The sequence below is a fragment of the Aythya ferina genome, assembly GCF_964211825.1.
Source record: "Aythya ferina genome assembly, chromosome: 10".
NCBI classification, from domain to species: domain Eukaryota; kingdom Metazoa; phylum Chordata; class Aves; order Anseriformes; family Anatidae; genus Aythya; species Aythya ferina.
Genome location: NC_140306.1, coordinates 23,352,208 through 23,376,796, shown reverse-complemented (window position 1 = coordinate 23,376,796; position 24,589 = coordinate 23,352,208). Strand labels below are relative to the sequence as shown.

Here is a 24,589-nt window from a genome sequence, read left to right as displayed (position 1 = left end):
CATGCCAATTCAGCAGATTCCTGACCAAAGGTGAAAAGTACACTGTGAGGAAGACTCGGGGTCTTCCTCCCAAAGACCCCTGCCCACGTCCCGAAGACCCCTGCCCACAATTCTTGGAAGGCTCTGTGCAGGCGCAAGGTGCCAAAAGGCTAATTAGCATGAGAAGCGAGGGAAGGCGGGGATAGGTAATGCATATGTATAGGTGCTTGTAGAAAATTGATAGATTGATTGTATAAATTCAAGACTGCTTTCTGCTTTGGGTATGCACGATAGGTGGAGAGATCCCCCGTGCATCCAGCGCTGCAATAAAGAATATACCACTTAAAGGAATTTCGGCTTCGATCTTTGAATCAAGGCTAGATAGGATGGGGCTTCAGGCACCTCTTCACCTGAGGAAACACACTGCCATCAGGCACCGCTGTGCCAGACAAGCTTGTTTTGCTAGAACACCCTACTCAGATGCACTGTGGGATTCAAGTGAACTGCTTTCATGCAAATATAACGACTGATGTTACAACCCACCTTGCCTGTGGCACCTGATGAACAGAAGAGTAAGCCACCGCAGCGCTTCAAAACCATCCCTGCACATGCCGCTCCTTGTCGCTCTCTGGCCTTATCTCATATCCTTATCCACTTCTGTGGAGAGCCTGCCACGGCACCTGCAAAGCAAGACGGACACCTTTCATAGTCACCTTGTGCTACTTGGTCGTTCTGCTCCAACCCAGCTCATGACCAGCCCCTCTTCTTACACAGCTCTTCAGAGTGCAGTTTGCTCCTTTGAGCCTGTGCGAGACACCTGTGAAAGAAAAAGAAACGCATAGGCCGATGCAGCATCCAAAGACACAGCACAACTAGGTAAGTTACTCTCATCTGCTCCCTTACCTCTGCCGCTTACCAGCCCCCGAGGCAGATGCTTCAATCTACCCTCTTCAAACAGCTACAACACCTCTAAAAGACAAAGAGGGGATGCTTAGAGGAACAGTGAGACCTACAACACAACAACTGCTACATCTGTTCCTCACTCACCTTGCCAGAGGCAGCTCTGCGTGTGACGTCCCAGGTTGTACACTGCGTTACCTAACCCTTACCGTAACCCTTACCCTAACCCTTCTCACCCTTACCATTACCCAAATCCTTACCTTTACTTTTTCCTTACCCTTACTCTTTCCTTTAACCATAACCTTACCCTTACCCTATACCTTACTCCAACCCTTCCCCTTACCTTCCCCTTCCCCTTACACTTAACCTAACCCTTACCCTTCTGCTTCCCCTAAAACATATCCTAACACTTTCCCTTACCCTTAAACTTACCCTAACCCTTTCTATTACCCTTACACTTACTCTTGCCCTAATCCTTGCTTGCACCCTTACACTTATCCTAACCCTTACCCTTACTCAAAACCTTACTCTAACCCTTACCCTGACCCGTACCATTTCCCTTACCCTTACCCTTATTCATACCATTACCCTTACCCTTAACCTTACCCTTACCCTAACACTTACCCTAACCCTTAACCTTTCTGCTACACTTACCCTTTTCCTAAACCTAAACCTTACCCTTACCCTTACCCTTAACCTAAGCCTAAACCTCAAACCTTACCGTAAACCTTACCCTTTCTGCTACACTTACCCTTAGCCTAAATCTAAACCTTACACTTACCCTTACTGTTACCCTCACCCTTACCATTACCCATACCCTTATCCTTACCCTAACCCTTACCTTTACACTGACTGTTACCATTAACCTTACACTTACCCTAACACTTATCCTGAACCTAACCCTTACCCTAAACCTTACGCCAATCCTTACATTAACCCTAACCCTTACCCTAAACCTTACACTTACTCTTAACATTAACCTTACCCTTAACCTTTAGCTAATACTTAACCTTACGTTTTTCTCACCCTAACCCTATAATTAACCATAACCATTACGCTAACACTTAACCTTAACCTTACAATAAGCCATACAACAACACTTAAATGTACACTTACGCTTACAGTTACCCTAGGAATTACTCGTTCAATGACTCCTACCCTTACCCTTACACTTACCCTTACCCTTACCCTTCTCCATACCATTACCCTTACCCTAAACCTTACACTTACCCTTATCCTTACCCTAACCCTCACCCTTACCATTAACCATACCCTTACTCTTCTCCTTACCCTAAACCTTACCCCAACCCTTACCCTAACCCTTACATTAACCCTAACCCTTAACCTAAACCTTACACTTACTCTTAACCTTAACCTTACCCTTAAACTAATACATACCCGTACATTTCCCTCACCATAACCCTAATTTTAACAGTACCCATTACCCTAACACTTATCCTTACCTAACCCTAACCCTTACTCTAACCCTTACCCTGTCCTGTACCCTTACACTTACCCTTACCCTTACACTTACCCTAACCCTTTCCCTTACCATTACCGATACCCTTACCCTTACCCTTACCCTTACCATTACCATTAACCTAACCCTTATCCTAACACCCTTACCCTAATCCTACACCTTTCTGCTACACTTACCCTTAGCCTAAATCTAAACCTTACACTTACCCTTACCCTTTCCCTCACCCTTACCATTACCCATATCCTTACTCTTCCTTTTACCGTTATCATTAACCTTAACCTTACCCTATCCCTTACAATTATCCTTGTCCATACAACTTACCCTTACCCTAACACTTACCCTTAACCTAACTCTACACCTAAACCTTACCTGAAACCTTACCCTGACCCTTACATTAACCCTAACCCTTATCCTAAACCTTACTCTTAACCTTAACCTTACCCGTAACCTTAACCTAATCCTTACCCTTACGTTTCCCTCACCATAAGCCTAAAATTTACCCTAACCATTACCCTAACACCCTTACCCTAACCCTTACTCTAACCCTTACAATGACCCATACCCTTACACATACACTTACACTTACTCTTACCCTAAACCTTACCCTTACCCTAACACTTACCCTTATCGTAAACCTTACCCTTTCTGCTACACTTACCATTAGCCTAAATCTAAATCTTACACTTACCCTTACTTGAACCGAATACTTACCCTTACATTTCCCTCACCCTAACCCTAAAATTAACCCTAACCATTATTCTAACCCTTACCCTCACCCATACCCTTACACTCACCCTTACCCTTACATTACCCTAACTCTTACCCATACCATAACCCATACCCTAACACATATTTGTACCCTTAACCTTACCGTTACTCTTACCCTTACCCTTACTCTATCCGTTACCCTTACGCTTACCCTTAACATAAACATTACCATTAATCTTACCCTTACGCTAACCCTTACCCTATCCCTTACACTTTTCCTTATCCATACCCTTAACCTTACCCCAACCCTTACCCTTAAGCTGAACCTAACCCTAAACCTTACCCCAAACCTTTCCCTGAACCTTACATTAACACTAACCCTTAACCTAAACCTTACACTTACTCTTAACCTTAACCTTACCCTTAACCTTACCCTTAACCTTAAGCTAGTACTTAACCTTACATTTTTCTCACCCTAATCCTAAAATTAACCCTAACCATTACCCTAACACTTAACCGTTACACTTACCCTTATTCTATCCGTTACCCTTACGCTTTCCCTTAACATAAACCTTACCCTTGACCTTACCCTTACCATAAGCCATACAACAACACTTACATGTACACTTACGCTTACACTTACCCTAGCAATTACTCGTACAATTACCCTTACCCTTAACCTAAGCCGAAACTTTAAACCTTACAGTAAACCTTACCCTTTCTGCTACACTTCCCCTTAGCCTAAATCTAAACCTTACACTTACCCTTACTGTAACCCTCACCCTTATCATTACCAATACCCTTACTCTTACCCTTACCCTAACCCTTACTCTAACCCTTACAATTACCCGTACTTTTACACATACCCTTACACTTACCCTTACTCTTAAACTTACACTAACCTTTACCCTTAACTAAATCTAACCCTTACACTAAACATCATCCTTACCCTTACCATTATCCCTTCTCTTACCCTTATCCTAAACGTTTCCCAAACCCTTACCCTTACATTAAACCTAACCCTTACCATAACTCTTAACCTTATCCTTAAACTTAACCTAATACTTACCCTTCCGTTTCCCTCACCCTAAACCTAAAATTAGCCTAACCATTACCCTAACACTTACCCTTACTCTAACGCTTACCCTGAACTGTACCCTTACACTTCCACTTACCCACTTAAGTGTAAGAGTTAGGATAACGTTAACCTTAAGGGTGACCCTTTAGCTTATCCTTAATGTTTATGGTTAGGTTAAGAAAAAGGGTAATGGTTTGGTAAGGGTAAGGTTAAGGGTAATTTTACGAGTAATTGCTAGGGTAAGTGTAAGCGTAAGTGTACATGTAAGTGTTGTTGTATGGCTTATGGTAAGGGTAAGGTCAAGGGTAAGGTTTATGTTAAGGGTAAGCGTAAGGGTAAGGGATAGAGTAAGGGTAAGGGTAAGGTTAAGGGTAACGGTAAGGTTAAGGGTACAAATATGTGTTAGGGTATGGGTTATGGTGTGGGTAAGAATAAGGGTAAGTGTAAGGGTAAGGGTCAGGGTAATGGTAAGAGTAAGGGTTAGGGTTAGGGTAAGGTTAAGTGTTAGGGTAATGGTTAGGGTTAGTTTTAGGGTTAAAGTCAGGAAAATGTATGCGTAAGTATTAGGTGAATGTTAAGGGTAAGGTTAAGGTTAAGAGTAAGTGTAAGGTTTAGGGTAAGGGTTAGGGTTAATGTAAGGGTCAGGGTAAGGGTTGGGGTAAGGTTTAGGGTAAGGGTTAGGTTACGAATAAGTGTTAGGGTAAGGGTAAGGTTAATGGTAACCGTAAGTGTAAGGGTAAGGGTTAGGGTAAGGGGAAGAGTAAGGGGAAGGGGAAGTCTAAGGGTCCGGGTCAGGGTAAAAGTTAGAGTAAGGGTTAGGGTTAGGGTTCGGTAAGGATAAGTGTTAGGGTAATGGTTACGGTTAATTTTAGGGTTATGGTGAGGGAAACGTAAGGGTATGTATTAGTTTAAGGGTAAGGTTAAAGTTAAGATTAAGTGTAAGGTTTAGGTTAAGGGTTAGGGTTAGAGTAAGGGTTAGGGTTAGGGTTAGGGTAAGGGTTAGGGATAATGTAAGGGTCAGGGTAAGGGTTGGGGTAAGGTTTAGTTTAAGGGTAAAAGTAAGTATAATGGTAAGGGTAAGAGTGAAGGTTAGGGTAATGGTTAGATTTAGGTAAGGGTGAGGGTTCGGGTAAGGTTTAGAATTAGGCAAACGGTAAGTGCAGCAGAAAGGGTAAGGTTTAGGATAAGGGTAAGTGTTAGGATAAGGGTAAGGTTTAGGGTTAGCTTAATAGTAAGGTTAAGGGTAATTGTACGAGTAATTGCTAGGGTAAGTGCAAGTGTAAGTGTACATGTAAGTGTTGTTGTATGGCTTATGGTAAGGTTTAGGTTAAGGTTAAGGTTTATGTTAAGTGTAAGTGTAAGGGTAACGGAGACAGTAAAGGTAAGGGTAAGGGGAACGGTAAGGTTAAGGCTACAAGTACGTGTTAGGGTATGGGTTATGGTAAGGGTAAGGGTTAGGGTAAGGGTAAGTGTAAGGGTACGGGTCAGGGTAAGGGTTAGAGTAAGGGTTAGAGTTACGGTTAGGGTTAGGGTAAGGGTAAGTGTTGGGGTAATGGTTAGGGTTAATTTTAGGGTTAGGGTGAGGGAAACGTAAGGGTAAGTGTTAGTGTAATGGTTAAGGGTAAGGTTAAGAGTAAGTGTAAGTTTTAGGGTAAGGGTTAGGGTTAATGTAAGGGTCAGGGTAAGGGTTGGGGTAAGGTTTAGGGTTAGGGTTAGGTTAAGGGTAAAGATTAGGGCAAGGGTAAGGGCATGGATAAGGATAAGTGTAAGTGTTAGGGTAAGGGTAATGTTAAAGGTAACAGTAAGTGTAAGGAGAAGGGTTAGGGTAAGGGTAAGGGTAAGAGTATTGGTAATGATAAGGGTGAGGGTTACAGTAGGGGTAAATGCAAGGTTTAGATTTCGGCTAAGGGTAAGTGTAGCAGAAAGGGTAAGGTTTACTGTAAGGTTTCGGCTTAGGTTAAGGTTAAGGGTAAGGGTAAGGGTAATTGTACGAGTAATTTTAGGGTTAGGGTAAGGTCAAGTGTTAGGGTAATGTTTAGGGTTAATTTTAGGGTTAGGGTGAGGGAAACGTAAGGGTAAGTATTAGGTTACAGCTAAGGTTAAGGTTAAGAGTAAGTGTAAGGTTTAGGGTAAGGGTTAGGGTTAATTTAAGGGTCAGGGTAAGGGTTGGGGTAAGGTTTAGGGTAAGGGTTAGGTTAAGGGTAAGTGTTAGGGTAAGAGTAAGGTTAATGGTAACCGTAAGTGTAAAGGTAAGGGTTAGGGTAAGGGTAAGAATAAGGGTATGGGTAATGGTAAGGGTGAGGGTAACAGTAAGGGTAAGTGTAAGGTTTAGATTTAGGCTAAGGGTAAGTGTAGCAGAAAGGGTAAGGTTTACGGTAAGGGTAAGTGTTAGGATAAGGGTAAGGTTTAGGGTTAGGTTAAGGGTAAGGGATAGGGTAAGGGATAGGGTAAGGGATAGGGATAGGGTAAGGTAAGGGTAAGGGTTAGGGTAACAGTAAGGGTAAGGGTACGGGTAGAAGTATGTGTTAGAGTAGGGATTATGGTAAGGGTAAGGGTAAGGGTAAGGGTTAGGGTAAGAGTAAGTGTAAGGGTATGTGTAAGTGTACGGGTCACTGTAAGTGTTAGAGTAAGGGTTATGTTAGGGGTAACTGTTAGGGTAATGGTTAGGGTTAATTTTAGGGTTAGTGTGAGGAAAACGAAAAGGTAAGTATTAGGTTAAGGTTAAGAGCAAGTGTAAGGTTTAGGTTAAGGGTAAGGGTTAATGTAAGCGTCCTGGAAAGGGTTCAGGTAAGGTTTAGGGTTAGAGTTAGGTTAGGGTTAAGTGTTAGGAAAAGGGTAAGTTGTATGTATAAGAATAAGTGTGAGAGTAAGGGTATTGGTAATGATAAGGGTGAGGGTTAAGGATAAGGTATAAGGATAAGAGTATTTTAATTTTTTAATTCAATTAATTTTAAATTAAAATTTTTTAATTTAATTAATTAATATTTTAATTGTACGAGTAATTGTTAGGGTAAGTTTAAGCGTTGTTGTATGGCTTATTTTAAGGGTAAGGTTAAGTGTTAGCGTAATGGTTATGGTTAATTATAGGGTTAGGGTGAGAAAAACGTAAGGTTAAGTATTAGCTTAAGGTTAAGGGTAAGGTTAATGTTAAGAGTAAGTGTAAGGTTTAGGGTAAGGGTTAGGGTTAATGTAAGGGTCAGGGTAAGGGTTGGGGTAAGGTTTAGGGTAAGGGTTAGGTTTAGGATAAGTGTTAGGGTAAGTGTAAGGTTAATGGTAACTGTAAGTGTAAAGGTAAGGGTTAGGGTAAGGATAAGGGTATGGGTAATGGTAAGGGTGAGGGTTATGCTAAGAGTAAGTGTAAGGTTTAGATTTCGGCTAAGGGTAAGTGTAGCAGAAAGGGTAAGCTTTAAAGTAAGGTTTAAGGTTTAGGGTTAGGTTAAGGGTAAGGGTAAGGGTACGGGTCAGGGTAAGGGTTAGAGTAAGGGTTTGAGTAAGGGTAAGGGTAAGGGTTAGGATAAGTGTAAGGGTGCAAGCAAGGATTAGGGCAAGAGTAAGTGTAAGGGTAATAGAAAGGGTTAGGGTAAGTTTAAGGGTAAGGGAAAGTGTTAGGATATGTTTTAGGGGAAGCAGAAGGGTAAGGGTTAGGTTAAGTGTAAGGGGAAGGGGAAGGTAAGGGGAAGGGTTGGAGTAAGGTATAGGGTAAGGGTAAGGTTATGGTTAAAGGAAAGAGTAAGGGTAAGGAAAAAGTAAAGGTAAGGATTTGGGTAATGGTAAGGGTGAGAAGGGTTAGGGTAAGGGTTACGGTAATGGTTAGGTAACGCAGTGTACAACCTGGGACGTCACATGCAGAGCTGCCTCTGGCAAGGTGAGTGAGGAACAGATGTAGCAGTTGTTGTGTTGTAGGTCTCACTGTTCCTCTAAGCATCCCCTCTTTGTCTTTTAGAGGTGTTGTAGCTGTTTGAAGAGGGTAGATTGAAGCATCTGCCTCGGGGGCTGGTAAGCGGCAGAGGTAAGGGAGCAGATGAGAGTAACTTACCTAGTTGTGCTGTGTCTTTGGATGCTGCATCGGCCTATGCGTTTCTTTTTCTTTCACAGGTGTCTCGCACAGGCTCAAAGGAGCAAACTGCACTCTGAAGAGCTGTGTAAGAAGAGGGGCTGGTCATGAGCTGGGTTGGAGCAGAACGACCAAGTAGCACAAGGTGACTATGAAAGGTGTCCGTCTTGCTTTGCAGGTGCCGTGGCAGGCTCTCCACAGAAGTGGATAAGGATATGAGATAAGGCCAGAGAGCGACAAGGAGCGGCACGTGCAGGGATGGTTTTGAAGCGCTGCGGTGGCTTACTCTTCTGTTCATCAGGTGCCACAGGCAAGGTGGGTTGTAACATCAGTCGTTATATTTGCATGAAAGCAGTTCACTTGAATGCCACAGTGCATCTGAGTAGGGTGTTCTAGCAGAACAAGCTTGTCTGGCACAGCGGTGCCTGATGGCAGTGTGTTTCCTCAGGTGAAGAGGTGCCTGAAGCCCCATCCTATCTAGCCTGCACACAATTATCTGAGAATGAAAGCTGCTTTCCAGTAATTCAGAAAGCCAAGTTACGTCTCAGCCTTGAGCATCTCGGGCTTTTGGGCCTGTCTGTAACATTTGGCACCAGCACTAATACTTTTTTTGGCATATGTTTAGCGTTTGGGGCCTGTGTCTGGGATTTGGGCCCTGTCTCGAACCAGTGGGGCTTTGTCCTGGGTTTTGGAGCCTGCCTCTAGAGTTCAGGGCCTGTGATTAGGCTTTTGGGGTCTGTGTCTGGGGGCCAGTATCTGGGGGCAAGGGGGGAGCTGCTTGTAGACCCTTGGGGCCGGCATTGAGGGGGTTGGGAGCTGACTCTACACCTTTGGGGCCTGCTTCTGGGGGCGGGGGGGGGTTGAGACCAGCATCTGGGGGAGGGGTGGGAGCTCTTTGTATTCCTTTGGAGCCTGTGTCGGGGGGGGGGAAGGGGAGGGTTGGTTGGGAGGTGCTTGTACACTGTTGGAGCCTGGGTTGAGGGAGGAGGTTTGGAGCTGCTTCTACACCTTTGGGCCTGGCATCGGGGGTAGGGGGTTGGGTGCTGGTTGTAGGGGCCTGTGTTTGGGGGGGGGGGCTTGGGACCTGCGTCTGGGGGAGGGGTGGGAGCTGCTTGTACACCTTTGGGGCCTGCATGTGTGGGGGGTCAGGGCCTGTGTCTAGCGGGCTGGGAACTTCTTGTACAATGTAGGAATCTGTTTCTGCAGGGTGGCTGGGAGCTGCCTGTACACTGTAGGGGCCTGTGTTTGTGGGGGTGATTAAGGAGGTATTGGGGAGGCATTGGGGAGGCAAGGACAATCCCCAGACATGGACTGTATATCTCAAAACAAGACACTGAAACTCATGATAAGGAAGCGGCAGACGGACAGAGAAACAAACGTAAGGACTATAAATCTCAAAACTGGACATTGGAATTCATTATAAAGATACAACAAACGGAAGAATTGGCAACAACCAGCTCTCGCAATTAAGAAACATGCCAATTCAGCAGATTCCTGACCAAAGGTGAAAAGTACACTGTGAGGAAGACTCGGGGTCTTCCTCCCAAAGACCCCTGCCCACGTCCCAAAGACCCCTGCCCACAATTCTTGGAAGGCTCTACGCAGGCGCAAGGTGCCAAAAGGCTAATTAGCATGAGAAGCAAGGGAAGGCGGGGATAGGTAATGCATATGTATAGGTGCTTGTAGAATATTGATAGATTGATTGTATAAATTCAAGACTGCTTTTTGCTTTGGGTGTGCACGATAGGTGGAGAGATCCCCCGTGCATCCAGCGCTGCAATAAAGAATATACCACTTAAAGGAATTTCGGCTTCGATCTTTGAATCAATCTGGCGACCCAGGTGGGACGACCTCTCTGCCGGACCGCAGGACCTGCTGGGGACAGGACTCCCTAGGGTACCCCCGGGATTTCCCGGAGGGACTCCTCGACTCACCGGATCACTGCGGAGGCAGACAAGGACCCCATCATTGTAAGTGAGTATATTCTTTATTCTGGTTTGGTTTTCTGGTAGACCGGTCATCTGGGACTGTCCAGTAAGTCGGAAGGTGACTTCTGCAGGACAGTATTTGGTATATACTTTGTGGTTAGTACCACAAGTATATCTGGGGACCTTGGGGTCCATCTGTATCTGGAACTGTCTGTAAGTCAGAAGGTGATCTTCTGCGAGGCAGTGTTTGGTATATACTTTGTGGTAAGCACCATAAGTATATTTGGGGACCTTAAGGAAAGAGCTCGCTTTAAGGTCCATATGGAATTGTGTTGTCTATTTCGGTTTTCTGACTCATGGAGTATGGTATTTAACTTTGGTTATTGTTACTGTGATTTTGGCTATTTTTCTGGTGGTAATAGTAGGTTCGTGGCATTGTTATAAGAGAGATATCGTTACGGTGTTACACAGTTCGGTTTTCTGACTTATCGCATGTGGAATTTGACTCTGACTATTGTTATTGTGATTTTAGCAATATTGCTGGTAATAGTAGCTTTGTGACATCGCTACTGAAAGATATTGTGTGCCTGTAATTTTGTGAGTGATACATTTTTGTGATACACTTTTGTAAGTAACGTGTGTATTCTGAAAGTGTAAACTGGAAAATGGGGGGGCGAGTAAGCAGTGAAATTCCTAAGAAAAGTGTGCTGGGTTGTATTTTGAGTCATTGGAAGGATATTGGAGGATCTGCAGGTGGAAGTGTGAACAGGAAAACATTGATAAAATATCGTAATCAGTGGTGGCCGCTTTATAAGCTGGAATGTGGAGAAAAGTGGCCCCTAAATGGAACTTTAAACTATAATATTTTGCTACAGTTAATGTTGTTTTTTGAGAAGCAGAACAGGATGAAATGTTGTATACTGATGTTTCAGCATCTTGGTGGGAAAAGGTACGGAATTAAGTTGGCCCCTGACTGAGCCTTTGATGATGGCATTAGAGAAGTACAGGCTGGAGAAAGATAAAGGAAGTGTTAAAAGGGTTGTTGAAAGTGTTAAAGGTGTTTGAAGTTGAATGAGCAGGGAAAGAGGATGTAGGAATGTTAATAGTTCTGCCTCTGCCCGAGGCAGAGATCTTAAAATCCCGGGTGTTAGCCCTTTAGGGCAAAGGGACCACAATGGGTCTGAGAGAGTTGTCACAGAAACAGAAAAGAGGTCAACTCTTAAAACACCCTGAGTTCATGTGCGAGCTCAGATTGCCGATGGGACCGCTCAGGGAACTGCGGACAATTGCATTCCCCTGACCGACCCCCACTAAGACCCAAATCATCCTGAAAACTATGAACGGTTAAGTAAATACTAAAACCTGGATGAATTGGGAATTGAGAATATGCTTCCAACAAGGTCTAAAAGAAAGCCCTATGGAATTTTTGGACCAACTCTGAAATGTAATGAAAATAAATAAATAAATAAATAAAACAAAACGGTTTGGACCTGGCTTCGGAGGACAAATTGACTAGCCTTTTCCTAGAGTAATCGACCCCTGATTTCAACAGGAATAACGGGGACCTGGGGAATCTACCCTAGCGGATCCTCCACTGGTTATAATGAAGCTAGGGGAGGAATGGAAGTGAAATTTCTTATTGCTATGGGGCAACGTATTCAGTTCTAAATCAAGCATTAATGCCTTCACAGAATTATTATGTTAGGGTAAAAGGTGTGTTGTGGTTTAACCCGGCCGGCAGCTAAACACCACGCAGCCGTTCGCTCCCCCTCCCCCTCCCTCTCTGGGACGGGGGAGAGAAATGGAAAGTGAAGCCTGTGAGTTGAGATAAAGACAGTTTAATAAGACAAAATAAAATAAAATAATAATAATAATAATAATAATAATAATAATACAATGATGATAATAGTACCACTACTAATAATGTGTACAAACAAGTGATGCACAATGCAATTGCTCACCACCCGCTGACCGATGCCCAGCCTAACCCCGAGCAGTCCGGCCCCCTCCCCCTGGCTAGCCACCCCTATGTATTGTTTAGCCTGACATCAGATGGTATGGAATACCCCTTTGGCTAGTTCGGGTCACCTGTCCTGGGTCTGTCCCCTCCCAGCTCTTGCTGCACCCCCAGCCTGCCTCTTGGCAGGACAGAGCAAAAGGCTGAGGTGTCCTTGGCTTGGTATAAGCACTGCTCTGCAACAATTAAAACATCGGGGTGTTATCAGCACTCTTCTCATCCTAAGCCAAAACATAGCATTCTACCAGCTACTAGGAAGAAAATTAACTCTGTTCTAACTGAAACCAGGACAAGGTGTAACCGAAAAGGCTTATTTTTGTGAACCTTTGAAGTACAAGTTAGGGAAACAATGGGGCATACACAGATTTTTATATATGCCTAGCTCCTCATGGGCACTCTTAGGTAGAGATTTATTAGAGCAAGTAGGAGCAGAAATTGTCTTTGAAAAAGGGAAAATGGAATTAAGTATAGGAGAAGAACAACTAACAAATGTGTTAAGCTTGGCACTAATACAAACTGACCCTAAAAGTGAAATACCTTTATGTTGTCGACGGGAGGAAGACACAGACGCTCAATATGAGTGAACAGTGAACTTCAACTTTAATGGATAGCTCAGTCGCCTTTTATCTATTCCGAAACTCGTAAACATTCTTAAACTAAACTTAGTCTTGGCTAACACTTTCCCGCGCTATGCAGTTGCTACCGTCCTGCCCCAGGGGGTCTGTCCAATCGCCTAAGGGCATCGTGTTCTTGATCCTGATTGGCTCTCAGCCACCTGCGTACGTGCCCAGATCCATGTAAACTAAGTACGGTACTTTATTAGCTTATTGCCTGCCAATTGCCCCACATTCACATGTCCCACCTCACTTAACCATTCCTCAACAATTCCCCCGTTTTTATTTTGCTCAACAAACACCTTCTGTGTGAGTTGCTCAAGTTTTTTAGTTAGGCAGTTAAAGATTACATATGCAGCAATGATAATCAATATAACTATAAGTAGAAACCGAAGTCCCTCTTTAACTAACTGAACAGAATGAGCTCTGTCCAGACTGATTAGCCCAGGTGACCCATATATTCTGCTGAGGGTCAATTTTCCCTAAGATGGCATTACCATGTCCAGCCATTATTATAACTGATAACATAACCAAAGTCCCTTGCTTCATTAATTCAGCCATGGTCGCTGTTATCCTTTCTTGGTGACTTTTCTTCAAGGGCTGGTTTTACATCAGATGTCAAATACATAACACAACTATACAACTTAACCCTAATAACACTACAATTACTGTAAGCACTCAATGGCAACACAATTAATAGTAAGTAACAACTCAATAGTAACACACCCAAACCCAATCACTTGATGGTGATTAAAGGCTGCTCTTGATAGTCATCGAGGTGCCACAGCCCACGTCACCGTCAGAATAACTATCAGGAACCTCTTCCTGGTCGTCCTCGGCGCGTGCAGACTCCAAAGCTGCTTCAGTCCGCTTTGCAGTGATCCACCGGGCACCCACTTCCGGCACCACTTCAAAATCTCTATAACATTTTGTAACATTTTTGCAAGTAACCCTACAACCACATTTATCACAATACTACATGCAATGATGATTGACACCACAGCGAACAAAATCCTCAATCCCTCCTTGATCAATCCCAGTAAGCATCTATGCACTGTTTCAAACAAACCAGTGAACCATTGATGGAAAGGATTGATACCATATTGACTCTTTCTCATGTGCTCTTTCAAGAAAGTAATAGATTTGTGCATTGACTCAGTACGATCAAAAAGTTTTAAACAGTACGTTCCCTTAAGTTTCTCCAAGTGGCTACTTCACACAATGACTAATTTCCTATGATTTCAGCCTGTACTATGGCAATAAATGCGCTCTCACTAACACAGTACACAGCACACTTGCACACTCAGATCACACTTGTACACCCAGAGCACACTTGCACACCCAGAGCACACTTGCACACCCAGAGGCCTCTGGCACATCTCACTCTCAATCATACCACAACCTCAATCATACCACAAGAATATAATTTAGAATGATAAGCAAACAAACAAGTATTGCCTCTCATTGTGTTCCTCGTGAAGTGACTTGCAACACTTTGTTTTAAAACCTTACCCTTACATAAATACTTTCAACACAAAACACCTGGACATTTAAGAATAACACATCTTGAATTGTTCTTCGGGGTTGCAATGGGGGAGCTATCCATTCCAATACCACAGTTTCCACTCCCGTCTCCCCCGTTTTTATTTTTTGTTGTGTGATAGCACCCATCAAGTATTGCGGACCACACAGAATAGTAAGATCGAGTGGCCTGTCGGGTATGCATCGATGTGTGACACGCGTTGTAATCAATGATGCAATTTGTTGTAATATTTCTGACTGTTTTTGTGATAATGTTACCTTTGTGGCAGGGTCGGTTCCTTTTAATAATGGCCGAAGGGAATTCAACAGTTCATTTGGAATTCCGACCACTGGCCTAATCCATTGTAAATCTCCTAGCAGTTTTTGAGCATCATTGAGGGTTTTGATGTTCGATTGGATGGTAAGTTTCTGAGGCTGAATAGTGGAATCTGTAATTTTCCACCCCAAGTACTTCCAGGGGCTTGCCTCCTGAATTTTTTCTGGTGCAATTACCAGTCCCATTTGTTTAAGAGCAGCTGCCAGAGCATTTTTCTGTTGCAGGGAAAATATCTCCTTCTGGGCTAGCAAAATATCGTCCATGTAATGGTAAATTATCGTTTTGGGCCATGCGCGGCGAATTGGTTGAAGTGCCGCATCGACATAGAGCTGACATAAAGCAGGTGAATTACGCATGCCCTGAGGTAATACAGTCCACTCAAATCTCTGACATGGCCCTTCACAGTTTATGGCAGGGAGTGTAAAAGCAAACCTCTGTTTATCATTTTCATGTAATGCAATTGTAAAAAAGCAGTCTTTAAGATCTACAATTAACAATTTCCACCCTTCTGGTATCATAGCAGGATTAGGTAACCCAGGTTGCAGTGCTCCCATAGCACACATTTGACTATTAACTGCTCGTAAGTCGTGTAGCAAACGGTATTTCCCTGATTTTTTGGGAATCACAAAAACCGGAGTATTCCAAGGGCTTGTTGACAGTCTCAGATGCCCTTGTTGATACTGTTCCTGTACTAATTTATGAGCATGTAAAAGACTTTCCCGTTTTAGTGGCCACTGTTCAACCCACACAGGTTCATCAGTTTTCCATTTAAGTGGGATTGGGAAAGTCCGAGCAATGGCCACACCTAAAAATTTTGATGACTTGTTGTGAGAACCGCTCCCATTTGGGCAAGGATATCTCGCCCTATTAACGCTTGTACTCCCTCAGGCAGTGATAAGATGGATACACTGCAATTTACCACCTTATCACCTATTGTCCATTGCAGCACTGGTGATCGACGAGCAAGAATCATACCTCCTACTCCTGAAACCGTGGCATTAGACTCAAATGTAGGCCAATGTGACGGCCAATCTTTTGTGCTAATTATCGATACATCAGCACCAGTATCCAACAATGCCTCAATTTGTATTTTTTCATCCTTTAAGCACACAGTGACCTTTTGTCATGGTCTTTGACGCATACCAAGTGTCAATAGCACTACTTTTCCCGTGGAGCCAAATGCTCCCTGTCCTCGATACTTTCCAGATTCTGGTGCTAACGATTCAGCAAGATGAGGCAATGGGATTAATTGTGCTATTTTTGTGCCCTGCGGCACATGAATTGGAGGGAACATTGCAGAAACCATAACTTGTATTTCCCCAAGGTAGTCCTTATCAATAAGTCCAATTAATATTTGTAATCCATTCACAGTGGCAGACGATCTCCCTATTAATAGAGCTCCCACAGGTTCACCATTAATAATAATTGGTCCAAAAACTCCTGTCCTTACCCTGGTGGGTCTCGAATCCAATAAAGTCACATCGACTACTGTTGCCCAATCCAGGCCGGGGCTCCCTCTGGTGGCTGGTCGGAGAAAGAGGGAGCCGCTGCAGATGGTGCCGGTGCTGTTGCTGCCGTTGTCGCAAAAGCCGCTTTTTGTGTCGTCGCGGGGCGGCTCTTCCCGCTGCTCCGGCCGTTTCCCGACGCACCTCGTCGGCATGCCGAAGTGCTATGAGTATTTGATTGACAGTTCTGGCACCACACTGATTCTGTTTTACACTCCCGTCTGATGTGTCCCGCAATACCACACCGAAAACAACGGCGCTGCGGTGCCGATCCTCGGCCATTAGAACGTCCTCCGGGGGTTTGCAAAGGTGCAAGGGCGGCAGGCACTTTAGACTGCTCGTTCATGTTGTCACCTAGTTGTTTTACTGCTTTTACTAACATAGCCTGTGGACCTACAGGTACCTGAGACATTCTTTCCAATCCTTCCTCTATTGTCCAAGTACTCGGCAATGTAGCTAATATACTTCGAGTTGAAGGGTTACAATTTTGGAGTGCACATTGCTTTAATATAGTGCCTTTAAGATAATCGGGAACTCCCGCGGCTTGTATTGCATTTGCTACTCGATCGATAAACAACCCGAATGGTTCCTCCCTACCCTGTAAATTGGATTTAAATGGATTTGTCGAAAATGAATTTGTTCCCGATTCCCCACCCACCCTTTCTCCATTCTCTAATTGTGCGGGTGGGGCTGTCGGTGGCTGTGAAGGTTCTTCTTCCCCTGATACGGGTACAGACGTTTCCCAGCCACCCGAGGTCCCCTGTGGAATTATAACTGTTCTATATGATGGTGGAGAGGGGTAAGACTGTTCCTCAGCTCTTTGTTGAGTAGAGGAAGCAGCAGAAGTCCCCCCATTCTGACTGGATGATCCTAATTGCTCCGTTATGGCAGCAGCTATTTTTTGTTCAGCTTGGTGTGTTGCTAATGCATTAGTTACCGCCCTCCATGGCTTCGTTAATTTTCTCGCCACCTTGTTATCACTAATCACCTCATCAAATAGTTTGTCCCCGAACTTCCTCCACTCTGCTTGTTCAAACACCATATCAGGATTTAAAAAACAACCCTTAGCTACCCCACAAGCTAATAACTCTGGCAATTCCTTTTTACAATATATACACTGTGTGCTCCGCTTTTCTAAAAAGCATTTGAGCAAATCATACGCCGCTTGCCTCTCCATACCTTTATATGCGTCGGTACCGTTGCAGCCTTTGCAAGACCTCGGCGGCGCGTTCCGGCGGGACCCTCTATGGGCTCGTCCCGGGTGCGAGGACTCCCTTTCCGAGCCGCGGGTGCGGGGATTCGAAGTTTTCGTCCCTTTCGCCTTTCAGGCCTCGGGTGCGGGGATTCGACAATTTTTAATCCTTTTCACCTCCTGAGCTGCGTTGCAGGACCGGTCCCCGTATCCCGTCCAACCGTGGCTCGCAGGTTCAACTCCAGCCGAGTCCCTGTTCCCGTTCAGATCTGTCCCTGTTCGGGCACCATTTGCTGTCGACGGGAGGAAGACACAGACGCTCAATATGAGTGAACAGTGAACTTCAACTTTAATGGATAGCTCAGTCGCCTTTTATCTATTCCGAAACTCGTAAACATTCTTAAACTAAACTTAGGATTGGCTAACACTTTCCCGCGCTATGCAGTTGCTACCGTCCTGCCCCAGGGGGTCTGTCCAATCGCCTAAGGGCATCGTGTTCTTGATCCTGATTGGCTCTCAGCCACCTGCGTACGTGCCCAGATCCATGTAAACTAAGTACGGTACTTTATTAGCTTATTGCCTGCCAATTGCCCCACATTCACATGTCCCACCTCACTTAACCATTCCTCAACACCTTTAGAGATCACAGATCAAGTATGTCCAGGAGTTTGGGCTACCGAAGTCCCTGGAAGAGCTAAAAATGTGACCTTAATAATTATTAAATTAAAGCCAGGAGAGAAACCCGTTAAGGTTAAGTAATATCCTTTGAGGATAGAAGATAGGAAAGGAATTAAAGAGATAATTAATAAATTTTTACAGTATGGATTATTGATTGAATGCGAATCAGAATACAATACACCCATATTGCCAATTAAAAAGGCAGATGAAAAAGCTATAGGCTAGTTCAGGATTTGAGGGCCATAAATAAAATCACTGAGGATATACATCCAGTAGTGGCAAACCCTTATACTTTGCTGACTAAATTAAAGAATAGTCAAGTCTGGTTTACCGTACTGGATTTAAAAGACGCCTTCTTCTGCCTAGGCTTAGCCACAGAAAGCCAAAACCTATTCGCCTTTGAATGGGAAAATCCCGATTCAGGCAGAAAGACGCAGCTTACGTGGACATTACTACCTCAAGGATTCAAGAATAGCCCCACTATTTTTGGAAACCAATTAGCAAGGGAACTCAAAACATGGATGCCTCCGGACACTGAAGGTGCTTTGTTACAATGTGTAGATGATCTCTTAATAGCTACCGAGACTAAAGGGAGTTGTATTCAATGGACTATAAGTCGTCTTAATTTTCTGGGTTTAAATGGATATCAAGTCTCTTGACAGAAAGTCCAGCTGGCTCAACAAAGTGTGACCTATCTGGGATTTGAAATTTCGGAAGGACAACGAGAACTAGGAACTGAACATCAGGAAGTCATTTGCCGGACTCCAGAACCTCAAATGGTAAAGGAGCTACAAAGCTTTTTAGGAATGACAGGTTGGTGTCGCCTTTGGATTTATAATTATGGACTATTGGTAAAGCCTCTATGTGAATTGATAAAGATTAACCAGTCAAAGTTAGTCTGGACTGGAGAAGCACAAAAAGTCTTTAAACAACTTAAACAAGAATTGATGATTTTGAAATATCAAGCAATATTGGTAGAACAGGACAACGTGGAAATTGTGATAACTAATATTGTGAATCTAGCCTCTTTTCTTAGTGATGCTCCGGCACAAGCTGTGATTCACGATTGTTTAGAAACTGTAGAGACTGTGTATTCCAGCCGACCAGACCTTAAGGAGGAGCCCATGGAAGATGCGGAAGAAACTTGGTTCGCGGATGGAAGCAGTTTTGTTATGCAAAGACAACGTAAAGTTGGATATGCTATAACAACTACTCAGCAGGTAATCGAGTCTAAGCCTTTACCCCCTGGAACATCAGCTCAAAAGGCGGAGATAGTTGCTCTCACGGGAGCATTGGAACTGGCAGCGGGAAAAAGGGGAAATATTTGGACAGATTCTAAATATACATTCGGCGTGGTACATGCTCATGGAGCAATTTGGAAAGAACATGGATTGCTGACCGCTCAGTGAAAACACAAAGTATGCTGAAGAAATTTTAAAATCGTTAGAGGCTGTAAAACAACCAGAAAAGGTAGCTATCATGCATTGTCAGGGACACCAAAAGGGGAACACCAATTTTGAAATTGGAAATCGATTGGCAGAGGCTAAGCAGGCAGCTGAAATAACTGAGGTGAAGGCATTGTCTTTGATACCAGACGGTAAAATCCAAACTATATCCAAATTATACAAAAGAAGACTTAAAATTAATTGAAGATTTGAAAGGTAAAATGAAAACATGGCCCATAGTTCTTACAGAACACAATAAAACGCATTGGGGAGCTGGCACACTGCATAAGAGCCTGAGTCAGACATTAGTGGGACGATATGATAAAACAAGTAACTCAACAATGTAGCATTTGCTTACACAATAACCCCAATACCAAGGATAGAATAAAATTTGGAATAATCGGTAAAGGAAATTATTCGGGGCAACAGTGGCAAATTGATTTTTCAGAACTCCCTAGAAAAGGGGGGTATCATTATTACTGGTTCTGACTGACACGTTTTCAGGAAGGCCTGAAGCCTTTCCCTGTCGAACAAACAAAGCAAGAGAAGTGGTTAAAGTCTTGTTAAATGAAATAATACCATGCTTTGGGATTCTAGGAGCAATGTCTTCTGATAGAGTTTCACATTTTTGTGCACAAGTGGTAGAACAGATAAGTAAGATTCTAAAGATAGATTGGCAACTGCATACTCCTTATAGACCACAGGCAAGTGGACAGGTAGAAAAAATGAACCATTTAATTAAACAATAAATAGCTAAAATTGGATAAGAAGCTAATTTGTCATGGCCTCAATCCCTCCCTTTAGCATTACTTGGAATTAGAGTTAAACCTAGAATAAAAGGGAATTTGAGTCCCTTCAAAATCTTATATGGAAGGCCATAGCAATTTCTATTTAGTGGAGAGGACCTAACGCAGTTAGGATCAGAATATTTATATGCTTATATAACTGAACTTCAGAAACAATTAAATAAAGTACATACATTTGTTTTAGGGACCAGGGCTAGAGGGTTGGATCAACCAATCCACCCCTTTAAGCTCGGGAATTATATATATATGAAGACTTTTTCAGGATAACCCCTACAGGAAAAATGGAAGGAAAGTGGATGGGAGCATACCAAGTATTACTGACAACACACACCGCCATTAAGATTAAGAAGCAAGCAGCTTGGATCCACAATTCAAGGGTGAAGAAGGTCCCGGCGAGGATATAGACCACCACTCCAATTGGACCAACAAAATTACGGTTTTCCAGATCCTAATGATTGCAGGGGTGCGGTTCTCGGATTCGGGGTGGGCAACTTGGGATGAGAACTTACACCTGACCTTAATACAAACAATTTCTCAAGTAACTAATAAGACGAACTGTTGGGTATGCACCCATCTGCCACAGCATGGGAATAAGGGTGTATCGTTAATCGGGATTCCCTTGCCTGCAAACTTATCTTGGACTAATTTGTGGGAAAACACATCTTGGGGTCAAAAATATGAAGAAGTTTTGGAACTAGAAGTGAGTAGCTTTGTGCTGTTGGAATCTTACTATGTATGTGTTCAAAGGTGTAACCCACCTAGGGGTATGGGAAAACAGCATTGTATAAATACAGATACTACTTATGTGGGAAATCAGACATCTTGTAATTGAACAATTGATATTAGTTGGTATAAGTTTAATATTGTCTTTTGTATTACTTGTTTGGAATTGGAAATTGTTACAACGAATGTCCATGTTAGCGTCCTTGACAAATGTGCATGGTAAGGTATTGAGGGGTACATATCATAATGATTGGGAAAGAAAATTTCCGTATTAAGTAAAAGAATTTACTAGATTTTCCAGAAAAGGGGGAGTCTGTACAGTAATAAATACAAGTTGTTGTGTGTATGTAGATCAGAGTGGAAGGATCTCTACCGACCTGAAAGAAATATGGAAGCAGACAAGGGTCCTACATGAGATCAGTAAAGATGATCTTTCGTGGAGTTTTAGTGAAATATGGAATAAGTTAACCTCCTGGTTGCCCAATTTCCAATGGTTGAGACAAGTGTTCATTGCTCTAATCACATTAGTAGTGTTAGGAATATTTGTGTGCATGTTGTTTAGATGCCTGCTTTGTTGTGTTACTGTAAATAATGAAAGTATCTGATGCAAAAGAATTTGCATGGGAAAAGAAAAGGGGGGATTGATTAAGGAGGTATTGGGGAGGCATTGGGGAGGCAAGGACAATCCCCAGACATGGACTGTATATCTCGAAACAAGACACTGAAACTCATGATAAGGAAGCGGCAGACGGACAGAGAAACAAACGTAAGGACTATAAATCTCAATACTGGACATTGGAATTCATTATAAAGATACAACAAACGGAAGAATTGGCAACAACCAGCTCTCGCAATTAAGAAACATGCCAATTCAGCAGATTCCTGACCAAAGGTGAAAAGTACACTGTGAGGAAGACTCGGGGTCTTCCTCCCAGAGACCCCTGCCCACGTCCCAAAGACCCCTGCCCACAATTCTTGGAAGGCTCTACGCAGGCGCAAGGTGTCAAAAGGCTAATTAGCATGAGAAGCGAGGGAAGGCGGGGATAGGTAATGCATATGTATAGGTGCTTGTAGAATATTGATAGATTGATTGTATAAATTCAAGACTGCTTTTTGCTTTGGGTATGCACGATAGGTGGAGAGATCCCCCGTGCATCCAGCGCTGCAATAAAGAATATACCACTTAAAGGAATTTCGGCTTCGATCTTTGAATCAGGGGCCTTGGGGGCCTCCCTCAGGTGGGGGGGGGGGAGGGTTGGGAGCTGCTTGTATAGGGTAGGGGGCGTGCCTGGCAGGGGTTGGGAGCTGCTTGTAGAATTTGGGTCGCTGTGTCTGGGGGGGCGGTTGGGGCCTGTGTCTCAGGGGTGTTGGGAACTGGTTGTACACCTTTGGGTCCTGTCTCAGGGGGGGAGCTACTTGTACACTTTTGGGGTCTGTATTTGAGGGGGGCTGGGAGCTGCTTGTGCACTTTTGGACCTATGTTTAGGCTGGTTGGGAGTTGCTCATGCTAGGTGCCTCCGTTTTGAGAAGGGTTGGGGCCTGCATCTGTGGGTGGTTGGGAGCTGCTTGTACACTATAGGGGCCATGGTCTTGGAGGGGGGTCTGGGCTGTTTATACACCTTTGTGGCCTGTGTTTTTGGGGGGGGCGGGGGGGGCCTGTGCCTGGGGAAGTTGGGAGCTGTTTGTTCACTCTAGGAGCCTCCATTTGGGGGTCTTTGGGGCCTCCCTTTGAGGGGGAGGGAGTTGGGAGTTGGTTGTACACCTCCGCATCCCGTGTCTTGGGGGGGGTGGGGGGAGTGGGACCGGTCTCTGAAGGGGCGGGTTGTGAGCTGCTTGTACACCTGTGTCGGGGGGAGGGTAGGGGGGTTGGCGGGGGTCGGGTCTGGGTCTTGGGCCAGTGTCTGGGTGGAGTCCAGTTCTTGGGAGGGGGTGGTGGGGTAGGAGCTGCTTGTGGGCAGTTGGGGTCTGCATCTGGGTGTGGTTGGTGCCTGCTTCTGTTGGCAGTTTGGGGCCTGCTTGTAGACTTGTGCAGCCTGGGTTTGGGGGCTTTTCTGTAACGTTTGGGGCCTGCATTTTTGCTTTGGGATGCATCTTGAGCTTTTGAGGCCTAGCAGTAGCATTTGGGGCCTGCATCTGGGGCTTTTCTGTAGCATTTTGGTTGCGTATTTGTGATTTGGGGCCTGTATCGTGGGTTTTGCCTTTTTTGTAGTTTCCATCTTTGTATGTGTGTGTTTCGTTGTTGGTTGTCTGGGGTTAGGGGCAGTTTGGGGTTTGGATTAAGGTCAGTGTCATTAGCGTTAGGGGGTTGATAATAAGGGTTAGGGTTGTGGTTAGAGTTGTTAGGTTTAAGGGGAATAAGGATTTCAGGGTAAGGGGATCAAGGTTGTGGGAATAAAAATGTTGTTTTTGCGCAGTTACATCCTGTAGAGGGAAGGAAGGTGGTATTGAGATATGTTTGCAGTGATAAGACAGCTTAACAGTGTGAAATGAGTTCATCTGATTCGTGTCAATATGGAACAATGCTAGGGCCGCATGATATGATGAAAAGTCTGAGAAAACCGGAGTGGTTAATGTATATAGTTCTTGTATCTTGCAAAGGAATGGTCCAGCAATTCGGGTCAATAGGGGATAAGAGAACAAAGGGGTTTCAGAAAAACTGCTAACTTTTACAACTCTTGATGGGACACTATGCAAGTGTCTGCCATCCAGCCAAGATGGACAAAGGAGATGGACAAGAGAAAAGCCTGGGAGGAAGACTATGAGCCTTCAGTACGAGCGGCCCCCAGAGGGACCACCGGAGACTGATAACGCCTGCACCAGTGGGAGGGTTTGGATTCTGGGAACTAATTAGAATAACCCTGCCTTTTGTAGAAGTAGTAATGAATATGTATTAGCCTAGCAGCATAAAAACCAGCCGCCTAATGTAACTTGTGTGCGTCTTGGTGGAGCAGAGACTCCTGGCGCACCCAGCGCTGCTTGCTTACCTCTATTCATTTAATAAATTGTAAATTTCAATTGCAATCCTATTTGGGACCCAGTCATTTATTACAAGTGGGCGCTCGTCCGGGAGGGCTTTGGTTCCTGATTTCTGGTTTGATCTAGGAGAGGCACCCCCACCATTTGGTGGCTGCTGTTTGAGTCAGGTCGGAACTCATGGCATCTTGAACCTGAATAAAGGTAAGCAAAGTTTCTGATTCTTTTTTTCAGCTCCCTTGCCAGCTGCAGCACTATATTTTGCCCGTAATTGTGCGTGTGAAGATCCGAACGAAGATGACGGAGTCGTAAGCATTTAAAGCGTATACCGTTTGGTTGGGTGGGGTTCGGTTGCCTGTGTGTGTAAGAGTGTGACTGAGATGGAACTTAGTTCCAAAGCGATTGTGGAGGTCTTCTAACCGCGGTTCCAATCTCCTGCGAGGGACTTGGCCGGCGAAGGACCGAAGGGATTCCTATAGGATTTGTGGGTGTGTGATAGGTCCTCGACCCCCTGCAAGACACTCTTACTAAGGTAACCAAGGGCTGTGGGAATTGCCAGAGTAAAATTCCTAGATGGGTCAGACAAAATCGAAGACCAGAGACCAGAAGAAAGGGAGCAAATTACCAGTCATACCACCAGAAAGTCCATTA

At 44.2% G+C, this 24,589-nt stretch overlaps 1 protein-coding gene and 1 long non-coding RNA gene across 4 annotated transcripts; one reads left to right on the top strand and one right to left on the bottom strand.

Moving 5' to 3' along the window:
• The first annotated feature begins 8,137 nt into the window (after window positions 1–8,137).
• LOC311441854 lies at window positions 8,138–24,206 on the top strand. 3 transcript variants are annotated; one of them, XR_014696280.1, is made up of 3 exons: window positions 8,138–8,287; window positions 8,378–8,514; window positions 24,173–24,206. It is a non-coding gene; the product is annotated as an uncharacterized lncRNA (long non-coding RNA). The 3 variants fall into 3 exon arrangements; XR_014696281.1 differs by lacking the exon at window positions 24,173–24,206 and adding an exon at window positions 23,661–23,888; XR_014696282.1 differs by lacking the exon at window positions 24,173–24,206 and adding an exon at window positions 23,675–23,887.
• Window positions 12,722–16,485, bottom strand: LOC311441966 (uncharacterized protein). Its single transcript, XM_084530655.1, has 2 exons — window positions 16,067–16,485; window positions 12,722–13,677 (listed from the first exon to the last, which is right to left on the bottom strand). Exons 1-2 carry the CDS (start codon window positions 16,401–16,403, stop codon window positions 13,529–13,531), a joined length of 486 nt encoding a protein of 161 aa, XP_084386781.1. The 5' UTR covers window positions 16,404–16,485; the 3' UTR covers window positions 12,722–13,528.
• Window positions 24,207–24,589: the final 383 nt, after the last annotated feature.